General features: G+C 35.4%; 2 protein-coding genes across 6 annotated transcripts in view; one reads left to right on the top strand and one right to left on the bottom strand.

Annotated features, from left to right (window-relative positions):
* Positions 1 to 3,088, bottom strand: part of LOC118748031 (LHFPL tetraspan subfamily member 3 protein-like) — a 73,426-nt gene extending 70,338 nt beyond the window's left edge. For 2 of the 5 annotated variants that reach the window (XM_036482311.1, XM_036482318.1), the window contains exon 1: positions 2,530 to 2,718. The gene's annotated coding sequence lies outside the window, so the exon portion shown is untranslated. Of the gene's footprint in view, positions 1 to 2,529; positions 2,719 to 2,780 lie in introns of those variants that run through there. The other 3 variants (XM_036482316.1, XM_036482317.1, XM_036482312.1) reach the window with 3 other exon arrangements.
* Positions 3,089 to 6,409: 3,321 nt separating this feature from the next.
* Positions 6,410 to 11,179, top strand: LOC118748026 (kinesin-like protein Klp61F). The gene is made up of 10 exons (XM_036482306.1): positions 6,410 to 6,635; positions 6,709 to 7,009; positions 7,427 to 8,009; positions 8,073 to 8,518; positions 8,578 to 8,721; positions 8,785 to 8,944; positions 9,000 to 10,085; positions 10,414 to 10,547; positions 10,609 to 10,848; positions 10,923 to 11,179. Exons 1-10 carry the CDS (start codon positions 6,547 to 6,549, stop codon positions 10,944 to 10,946), a joined length of 3,207 nt encoding a protein of 1,068 aa, XP_036338199.1. The 5' UTR covers positions 6,410 to 6,546; the 3' UTR covers positions 10,947 to 11,179.
* Positions 11,180 to 11,383: the final 204 nt, after the last annotated feature.

Below are 11,383 nucleotides of genomic sequence, written 5' to 3'. Positions count from 1 at the left end.
TTCATTCATTTGATCGTGTTTGTCTACGGATTAATAGGTTATTTGCCATATAGCACACATACAAGTATATTTAATAGGTATATTTAATATAAGTTAATACTTTTGTGCATAGTTATTGAACATTTCTTTTTTACTAAATTTAAGTTTCTCTTTTGACTCATCCCCAAACGTTGATCGAGAAATAATACATACATATGTACTAAACTGAATTCTCTATAAAAATTAATAAGGTAGTATAAGAATTTCTGAAGAATTCAAACACACACACATACACACAATTCGCGTTTTACTAAGAACTTCAAATGATCTTTTCCCCGAACCGTCATCATCCATACATATGTATGTAGGACATCTTCAAGGCGATGCAATCGTCATTCCACGCGGGAAGGAGATCTTGCGCAAAGAAATGCTCTCAAAGGCCCCCAAAGGATTTTCAACTTCTTGTCCCTTTCTGTGCTATAGAAAAGATCATATTGCAGAGTTGGTGCAGACTTAATATAGCGTCGCCATCAAAGCAAATTTGAAATTCAGCAGAAGTATAGTACATAGGAAATGCTTGCAGAGAGTATTTCTGAGAGCCAACTGAAAAAACATGGACCTGGATTACTAGCTTAAAAAATGACAAAGTTCTCTCAATATAAAAAAAAAAAACATACCTAAAAAGATAAAATTGTATTAAGGCCTGATTTTCAACTGCTTTTTTTCATTCAGTCATCTGCAAGATACTTTTTAGATTATTTATGGCTGCAGATAGACGATATCCGTAAGGGAAACTTTTATTTAAAGTTACGACTTCTCTAAACCTACTTTGCTAGCCAACGTCTGCGAGGCATGTGCTTCAAAGCTCTCCTACCATAAAATAAATAATAAGTAAATGGGTTCGAAGCCTACTTTTTTTTATTTAAAGTGACATTTTTATTTTTTCTCTCTGACGTCAGGATTTATTTTAAAGGACTTTGTAATTTCAAAGATATGATAAACTCCAAAAATTATTTAAAAAATTCAATGCAATGAGAATAAAAATATGGGTATGGGATAGAGGAAATTTGTTAAAAAAATTTAAAAATTAAACTTTCTTGGATTCACAAGGATGAACATGTAATTTTTTAAGCTGATAAAGTTGGAAGGACGAAATTCGAGAATGTTATCGAGTTTATACAAGACCCTAAATATAATTTTTTCCAAAAACAAATATTGCGAAATTTCAAGGATAAAATTTTGCACCATAAAATTGAATCTGTTTAAATTCTACAGAATTTTCTATTTAATTTGATACCCATACTTCTTCTCTAAGCACATTTCACTGAATCTTTTAAATCATTTTTGAATTACTGACGTCAAAGTGAAAATCTAAAAACGCAATTTTACTATATTTGGCCCATGGTTTCGCGAACATATTGAGTTTAGTGTGTATTTACTATACCACAGTATTATATGTATAATGCTCTAGATATACATATATGTCGAAAATATATCCAAAAAAATGCGATGAAATCTAAAAAATTGCCAAAGAATTAAAAAATTTAGTAAATTACGAAAAATTCACTTAAAAATTTTTAATTTTTGGGATAACAAATGGATCTCCTACATATGTACATATCTAGGAAACACTTCCGATTTTTCACAAAAACAAAATGACTGCATCGAAATCCGTGCCTGTTTATAACGATAAACGTTTTCAACGCGAAATTATCTTTTCTATATCCGCTTTGTACGTGCTCTTTGGTTGAGTCGTGCCGTGCAACGCTGCCCTCCCCCCCAGCTAGAAAATGGATTTGCTTTCGTTTTTTTTTTTTTGCAACAGAGAGTTTTAGCGCAAATTACCAGATCACGTTTCTCACGTTGTCTATAGTTCGCCAACTCTATTCGGAATTCGAATATTCATTGTATCACCGATAGCCTCCCGCTAGTAGCCACCAACAACAACAAAGTGGGTAAAAAGACACGAAAAACCATGAAGCCAATAAAAAATAAACAGCTCTTGTTGAGTTACAATTATAGCTGCTAGTCAATAATTTATAATGCACAGTATGAGTATGTGAGTAAGTATGTATGTTTGTGTACCAACATGGAGCGAAGACTCAACCATGAGACAATAAAAGAAGCTGAGATTCTTCTTGGGTGAAGTAAGCAACTGTCGAGCCTAGGCTTCCACCGGCCTTAAAAACACGCACACTCAAACGCTGAGATAAATAATAAATAATCAAACATACAGACATTTCTACATTGTAAAACCTTTCAACAAACGTCCGCGCTCCATTCGCTATTCTCTATCATTTATGTACTATTCTCATTCTTTTTTCGCCGTCGTTTACTACCTGTTCATCAGGTTTTTCTTGTTGCGAAAATATCTACGCGCCACATTTCTCTGTCCTAACTATCAAAGGGGGGCTTTGAAGTTTTGTTTCCATTTTCCTTACAAATCACATAAATATAAAATATGCATTTTAATGCTAAAGAATCTCAAAATAAGATGCAAAATTTTCGTAACTTATTTTAGTATTCACACAAAGGCTACAATTTTCGTACCTCACTCACTTTTACGTTTGTTTGTATGTATGTACGAGTGCTGCTGCAATGCGAAACTGGCGGCCTACGACGTCGTACAGCAATGGCATTTGGCACCAGAAAACTCGATTAAAGCAGAAAATCGCCGAAATGCGACTAAAATATATACCGAATTTGTTGTTTATATTCACGACGTGAGTATATATGTACCTATGTAGATATGTTTATACATGTATATATGACTGTAAATAGACGCATATGTATTTGCGTACTTTACGTAAAACTCGCTTTGACTTTTGCCTTTTGGCGACTTTTTGACCGTTGCCGGAGCCGCGCTTCCGCTCCTCCACTTCAATTCTTTCAAAAAATGAACGTAGAATTGCGAACAAAGCAATTTTGCAATCGTAAGAACTGCGGATTTCCTCACTTGAAAGTAATAAAATGCATAGCTTTCCTTTCTTTTTCTTCTGCAATATATTTTTCACTTTGCACAACCGCAATCATCCGTCCGAAACGTTTACACAAACCGAAGATTTCTTGAAACTAAACTCGCATCAGCGCTCACAACTTGGCTTGCAGCGGCTGGCTAGTGACTCGATCACTTCAGCGTGAGCAAAGTTGGCTCAAACAGAAAACACATTCACACTTCATAGCAGCTGCTAGTAAACCAGTTTCGCCATTACGGAGAACTTTCGTTCTCAAAATAGACGAATACTCGGGTGCACTAAATTACTGATAATTACTTCCAATTTGTTTGTAAATTATGTACCTAATTTTACCATATAGTTTTTAACTAATTTATTAAATCAGATTCAACTAAGTAAACAATTGTTTGGTTTGCCGAGTTATGGTGTAGTATCTACCTGTAACTCGATTTTTGAAATTTACCTTGAGTGAGATTTGTATTTTGAGTGAGCTTTTCCCGTGAGTACATATGTATGTTCATATCTCGGCGGCCAGTTCGAGAACGCCCTATTTCTGAATTTGGTTAAAAAACGCTCTATCTTAGAATTCAGTTCAGAAACGCCCTCTCTCAGCTGCTGATTCGAAGCGTACATCAGCTTTTGAGCCGAATTCTGAGATAGAGTGTTTTTCAATAAAATTCTGAAATACGGCGTTCTTTAATCAAATTCTGAAGTATGGCGTTCTTAAAAAGTTTTCAGGTGCCGATATGCATTGTTTTTTATGAGCTAGATAAACAAAAAAAAACACGAAAGAATGAATTGTGATCAAAAAACTTTTCCCAACGTGGCTCTTGCGTGCTTTTATACATAGGACTGTTCCTTGAAAAAATATTAGCTTGATATGTCTCTAGGGCCATTGGTATTTGAGTTGCTCTCAAAATGTCATTTTTATAAAGTAGACGAAATTCAAAAAATAAATGATGGCCGACGAATTGAGCGAGCGGAACCGAATATTAAATATTTGTATCATGGATATCAACTGCTTTATATTTAAGTATTCTTCTGCTATTGTAGTTCCTGTTCCTCCGTGCATACAGTGTTGCCAGAAAATTAACCAAAATTGTAGATAACTTCAAAAATATACAGGTATGACATATAAATTAATAAATACGTTTTAATTTGAGTCTTGAAATTGTACTTTTAAAGTATTTTAATAAATCTTTGTTCGCATTTAAATCTATATCATGGCATTCATGACCGCAATTTTTTAAGTAATCCTTCGTATAAAGAATACCACTTATGGTGGTGGTTTCCAGCTTGTTACGAAACTTTGTTTTGTTCAAGTTTATTTGAAAAAAAAACAAATCTTCAAGTGGACATATATGCCGTCGTTTAAAATGCAAAACCGGGTATCAGCAAAATGCAAAACCGCGTATTCGAAGTTGTAGAAATTATTTTCTAGAGCGTAAAAACACTCATATTTCAAAATGGTTCTCTTTTTTATAAAGCAATCGCATATCTGCCTAGTATATTTCAGGACGAATGGACAAGGATTGAGCCAAGAGCTTGTGTGTCAGTTATGCGGTTTTGCAGAAGCACGATACGCGGTTTTGTACTTTAAACGACGATATATATAGCATTTTCAGTTTAAATGAAACTTTTTTCAAATTAAATGAAACCTTTTTCAGGTTAAGCGAAACCTTTTTCAAATTAAATGAAACCTTTTTCAGATTCAGTGAAACTTTATTCAAATTAAATGAAACTTTTTTCAGATTCAATGAAACTTTATTCAAACCAAATGAAACTTTTTTCAAATTAAATGAAACTTTATTCAAATTAAGTATTAAACTATTTTAAATTAAGGAACAGGAAATCAACTTAACCTATTAAGAGCCGTTTGCGCCATGTCTGGCTAACACTAAAGGCTCTGTTATGCATATTTGGCATTGCTTGAGAGTTGTCACATAAAGAATCTGTTAAATGAGCTTCGCGTGTAAGCTGTTACCCAACGCACAGCACTACATACGTAGAAGTCTGTTGGTTTTTGATTTCTACGTAAAAACACACACAAATACTCTCCCTTCTCACTCACTCGCTTAAGCGAAATGTAAACTTTGGCATTTGCATAACAATTGTCTAATTATTTTCTTTTAACTTAAACAAACCCTATGGATTAGAGCACAGTCTAATCACGGCAACATTCAACTTCGGTTCAAGAATAATTTTGATATGTCCCATTTCTCTTTTCCTTTTCACATCATCCTTTACATGTACTCCCGAAAACAGAGATATTTGAAGTTTTATAAAATGAATAAATTATATGATTTGCCTAGTTACCAAAACCACTCGAAAATCACAGCAAACCAACCAACCTACCAGAGCTTTATTTTAAGAAATGAAACCACCTATTTTGGTCCAATTGGACCGAAACGGCAACACTGTATTTAACATGCCTTGACCGTAAAGGCTCCGTTATGCATACTTGGCATGGCTTGAGAGCTGTCACATAAGAAATCTGTTAAATGAGCCTCGCGTGTAATCGGTTATCGAACGCACAGCACTACATACGTAGAAGTCTGTTGGTTTTTGATTTCTACGTAAAAATGGTATAGCAGTGCATGCAATGCCAAGTATGCATAACAGAGCCTTTAAGGGAGAGCAACACGTAACAGCTAATTCAAAGTAATCCAAAAAAGAAGTTTCATTTCATTTGAATAAAGTTTCATTTAATTTGAATAAAGTTTCATTGAATCTGAAAAAAGTCTAATTTAATTTGAATAAAGTTTCACTGAATCTGAAAAAGGTTTCATTTAATTTGAAAAAGGTTTCGCTTAACATGAAAAAAGGTTTCATTTAATTTGAAAAAGGTTTCGCTTAATTTGAAAATGGTTTCATTTAAACTGAAAATGCTATATATGTATATATCTGCTATCCCAGCAAACACCAGAAAAATATTTCTCCAACCTTAGAGAAATTCATAATTCTCAAGTTGATATCCAACATTGTTCTCCAACTCATCTCTAAAAGGGTGTTTACATGAGGCGATTTTCCAGACAATTTTAGAGGCGATTAGTTGAATCAAAAGTTGGCTGCCCCCCAACTTCATTGGAAGCAATTGGTTGAAAGGCCATGCGATTATTGCTTTCAACTAAAATTTTCCTCATGTAAACACCGTAGCTTAGGAACAAACGTTAAAAATGGACGAACAATGAAGAACAAACGACGAACTATCGAATGCAATAATAATTATCCCAAAAAAATCCGTTGCGGGTGCTAACTACTGAAATTACGTAAAGTGAAAATTGAAAAATTAATTATAAATCTTTGGCTAACGAACAAACGTTAAAAGTTTACGAACATTAAAGAACAATCGACGAGCTTTCGATCGCAATACAAAAATCTTAAAAATAGAAAATAAAAATAGCAGTACCTTTGAGCTCATGCAACCCTGCGCCGATGGGCAGCACCTTTTCGTTCAGCCAGCAGTACGAAAGTGAACGAAGCATTTTAAACGGTCGATTCGAATTCAGCGATTGGAGCAAGTAAATAGCAGCGGGGTTGTTGAATTTTTTCCTTGTGTGGCCAGCATATTTATTGTTTATTGTACTTTTGTGAAAATATATATTTGATTGCGATGAATACATCTGCAGGCACCAACAGCACATCGAGCCATCAGCCGCGTAAAATATCTAATCAAAATATTCAGGTGTATGTGCGTGTTCGGTGAGTGCACTATTCGAAGAGCGATTTTTCAGCAATAAAATATCAAATAATGCAAATATATACTTTTCTATAGGCCATTAAATGCACGGGAACGTTGTATTCGATCGGCGGAAGTGATAGATACCATTTCGCCACGTGAAATAGTAACTCGGCATACCATTGAGTCGAAGCTGACAAAGAAATTTACCTTCGATCGTGTATTTGGTACAGACTCGCGGCAGGCGGATGTCTACAGTACGGTGGTGGCACCTCTCATTGAGGAAGTGTTGTCCGGCTACAACTGCACCGTATTTGCTTATGGTCAAACGGGAACGGGCAAAACTCATACCATGGTGGGCACTGAATGCGCAGAATTAAAGTCATCTTGGGAAGACGTAAGTACTTATCTGTGTTTATTCTTTAAACGACAAGGATTTTTTTATGAGACTTAATAAAAATATTGTCTTGTTAGTATCGGAACAATTTCACACTTTTACCAAAAGCTCTTCAACGGCTCGGCGTCAGTGAGTCATTCGCAATCGTATGTTGCGAATGCCACATTATGCTAAAGCCAGCCTTTCGACATAAGCTACTAATTCATACGAACACAGATATGTATCTAATAAAGGTTATTAAAAGGGTACTGAGTAAGCTTTGCACAATGTAGTGGGTGCAAAACCAGTTTTCATTAAAAGATACAAAAACCTTGAAACGATTGTATTTGAGATTACTACCTGCGATTCTTCAACCAAGATATTTGTGCACTTCATTATTTAAGAAAAAATAAGAAAACGTGTTTTTGATACTTTTAGGATTCGGACATCGGCATTATTCCACGGGCTTTGAGTCATCTTTTCGATGAGTTGCGTATGCTGGAAATGGAGTTTTCAATGCGCATTTCCTACTTGGAACTATACAATGAAGAGCTATGTGACCTGCTCTCCTCAGACGACAGCGTAAAAATACGCATCTACGATGATAGTACAAAGAAAGGCTCTGTTATCATTCAAGGCTTGGAAGAGATACCAGTTCATAGCAAAGACGATGTGTACAAGCTTCTCGAAAAGGGAAAAGAACGACGCAAAACAGCTACCACATTAATGAATGCACAATCTTCTCGATCTCATACTGTATTTTCAATCCTGGTGCATATTCGCGAAAATGGCATAGACGGTGAAGAAATGTTGAAAATAGGAAAACTAAATTTGGTAGATTTAGCGGGAAGTGAAAATGTTAGCAAGGCTGGAAACGAAAAAGGCATTCGAGCTAGGGAAACAGTAAATATAAACCAAAGTTTGTTGACATTGGGACGTGTTATAACTGCGTTGGTTGAACGAACACCGCATATACCATACCGTGAATCTAAATTAACACGTCTTCTGCAGGAGTCATTAGGTAAATTTTAATATCTCTGAACCGAAAATAAAATTATTCACACTTTCCATTTTATTTTTTTAGGTGGGCGAACCAAAACATCAATAATTGCTACGATCTCACCTGGTCATAAAGACATTGAAGAAACACTCAGTACTCTCGAATATGCATATCGCGCCAAAAATATACAAAACAAGCCAGAAGTTAATCAGAAATTAACAAAAAAAACTGTGCTAAAGGAATATACTGAAGAGATAGATAAACTGAAACGTGATTTGATAGCCGCACGAGACAAGAACGGTATTTATTTAGCCGAAGAGACCTACAACGAAATGGCATTGAAAATGGATTCACAAAACCGGGAGTTAAACGAGAAAATGTTGCTTTTGAAAGCATTGAAAGATGAGCTGCAGAATAAAGAACGAATATTTACAGAAGTCAGCTTAAATTTAGTCGAAAAAACTGAGGAACTAAAACGCACAGAACAAAATCTAACTCAGACACAAGGGGCGCTTCAGCAAACTAAAAGGGTAAATATAAGATATAAAAACAAATTAACTATCTCAACCTTTCTGTTTGTAATTTATAGATACTTAATTGTACTAAGAAACGTTATAAAGAGAAGAAAGTCTTATTACAATCACACATGAAAACAGAAGAAGTATTAACGAATCAGGCACTAACTATTTTGGATGTTGCTGACGTTGCCACGAAAGATACTCATCAGTTACATGTAAATTTGATATTTAGTAATCAATCATAAATAATTTCATTCAAATTGGCTATGTTTTTACAGAGTACAATTGAACGCAGAAAAGACGTTGACGTAAAAATTCAAACTGCTTGTGAGCAGTTTTCTGAACGTATGCGTGACAACTTTGATTTAATGGATAGTAATTTAAGTAATATGAAGGAACAACAGGAGTCGTACACACAGGTGCTACTAGAGGAATTCGGTAAGGTCTTCGCTACAGATAAGTTTTGAACTTTAAATTAACTATACTCCCTCAGCTAACACCGCAAATGCCCATAAGAAGTTAATAAGCGAGAGTGATATTAAAATCCAAAAAGTCAACGAATTATGCAAGGAATCGCTGGCATCCACGACCTCAATCATTAAAAACTGTTCCAAAATATTAGGTGACTCCAGTACAGAACACAAATTTGTTTTAACTCAGATGTTCAAGGATTTGGAAGAAAAACAAATCGAATTGATTAAGCAAATGCAAAATAAACTAGAAGATTTAGTGAAATTCAGTGTTCAGCAAAAAGAGAACACTGAAAAAATGCGAAACACTGTTGTGGAAAGCCTCCAAGAAAAGTCGAGACATCTTGAAGCCCATACTTGTCAAATGAGCGAGCAAATTGCTGAAGTCAGACAAATCTCAGAGAAAAGCGTGCAACAGTTGACAAACATACACTTAGAGATTGAGAATGAGCGATCCGCTGCAGCAGAAGAACGTGCTATTATGGACGAAATTATAGAAAAAATGAACGCACTAAAAGAAAAGTCTTTTACGAACCGGCAATCACGAGCTGACGCTATCGCCAAGGTAACAGTAAAATTGGAAGAACACACACAGTCCACTATTGATAAGTTGCAACAGAGTTCGACGGTTTTGCAAAGCTTTTGTGAAAAGAGTTGTGACGGCAATGCTTCAACGCAGAAAGGTTTCGAACAGCATATCAACGTTGCTATGGAGTGTAGTACTCAACAAGAAAACGTTCACAGCTCTCTCCAGGAACAACTCTGTACTTTGCAGAGAGATGGCAGCAATCGCGTAAAAGAGTTTTCAGCTACGGCTGCTACCCACTCCGAACACACTCGAAAAGTGCTTGACGAATTTGAAGCTGAAGTAAAGCGAAACCGATTGGAGAGCGAGCAGAGAGTCGAAGATGCAACTCTTGCTGTAAAGCAGGGTCTTGCCGAGGATTCTCATCAACTGAAGCAGCATGTGGTGGTCTCAAGCGGCTTGGCCAACTCTTTGCAACAAAGTGTACTGAATTATGCAGACACGTACAAAGATCAAATGCAAACATGTGTAAACGATGTTAATAATTTCAAGCAAAGTGAGCTCAAGACATATGCACCCACAGGTAATAAATCCGTTGGTTCTAGCTAGCCATCTGCTCTAAAGCTAATAAATCCTTTTAGGGCTGTACATATCGCACACCATCCTCAAAAGAGTCCCAACTAAAAATTTGGCATTTTTGAAATTATGCGCTAAAAATATACATAGAGCTTTTATTTAGCTTTCAGCAAAAGCTGAAGCATATTTTTGTTATAATTTGTTAAAAAAAAGCCAAAGGTAAAGTCGCTCATGTCCATTGATCATCAGTTTTTCGCATTTTCTGATAAACGTATTATTTTGAGTTGTGACTCTTTTGAAGACGGTGTGCAATATACTAATATTTAATTTTGCAGGTGCTACCCCATCGAAACGCAACTTTGTGTATCCTCGTTCTTTGGCTGCTACTTCGCCTCACCTGGATATTGTAAAACGGTTTCGCCAAGAAAACGATTGGTCTGATTTGGATACAACAGCTCCCATTGATGAAGTATTAAGCGAAAAATTATATTTTAAAAGTCTATTTTATTCATTTTATTTTGAAATTTAAGGCTAGCGAAGACGAGCAAGAACTAAGGAACTCGGCACAAGAGATATCTAATACTGAAGTCATTTTAAACTCGACGCCTATAGACTTAACAAACGTAGCAACACCACAGCAAGTTAATGGCGCATCCAAAAGGATGAATGTTCTACTATCAAATCAGTTGCGCAATAGCAACTCATTGTCGACCGGCCCTTCACCGCGCAAACGATCTCCGACGCATAATTCGTCAGCGCCGGCTATTAGAGTGGGTATCTTTATAATTATGTATATATGTATGCTTGTATTTATGCTTATCATTTATTTTTAATCCACTTGCAGGCAAACAAGGAAAACATATCTTGAGCTTCATCGCATCTATTACGTTCTTTTTCTTTTCTTGCACGTATCCATAGCTGTATATTTCATTCAAAAGACAACGATATATGTTTTGTTAAAGGTATCTCTAACAGAAGATTGGCATAGAAGAAGATATTGAAAACATAAGTATTTCTTCCGATTGAACTTCAATATTTCAATACGTTTATAAAAACTACGTAAATAAAAGTGAAGCGATTGCAATAATCACTGCTATTGAACTTAAAAGTTTTATTAGGCCAGCATGTCGCATTGCATATAAAACGCTTCAAAATGCCTTACTGGAATCGGCAAGTTATTGGAAAATGAATTTGTTCAGTCTGCCTTTGTTACCTTTGATTTGTACTTCCTTTTATGTCACCACTGAATGTTCTTTTAAAATTCTATTCTATATAATTTTAAATACTTTAAATTTCTTTTAATTA

The sequence above is a fragment of the Rhagoletis pomonella genome, unplaced genomic scaffold (genome assembly GCF_013731165.1).
Source record: "Rhagoletis pomonella isolate Grant_MI unplaced genomic scaffold, Rhpom_1.0 Rhpom_scaffold_00012, whole genome shotgun sequence".
In the NCBI taxonomy this organism is placed as follows: Eukaryota; Metazoa; Arthropoda; class Insecta; order Diptera; family Tephritidae; genus Rhagoletis; species Rhagoletis pomonella.
The sequence above is the reverse complement of the archived record's forward strand: the minus strand, read 5'-3'. Positions and strand labels throughout refer to the sequence as shown.

Excerpts from the sequence above, each read along its gene's own strand:
- LOC118748026 (XM_036482306.1), top strand. The coding sequence starts at position 6,547 with ATGAATACATCTGCAGGCACCAACAGCACATCGAGCCATCAGCCGCGT. Across the intron at positions 8,945-8,999 it reads GGTGCTACTAGAGGAATTCG|CTAACACCGCAAATGCCCAT; the intron begins GTAAGGTCTTCG and ends ATACTCCCTCAG. Across the intron at positions 10,086-10,413 it reads CAAGACATATGCACCCACAG|GTGCTACCCCATCGAAACGC; the intron begins GTAATAAATCCG and ends TTAATTTTGCAG.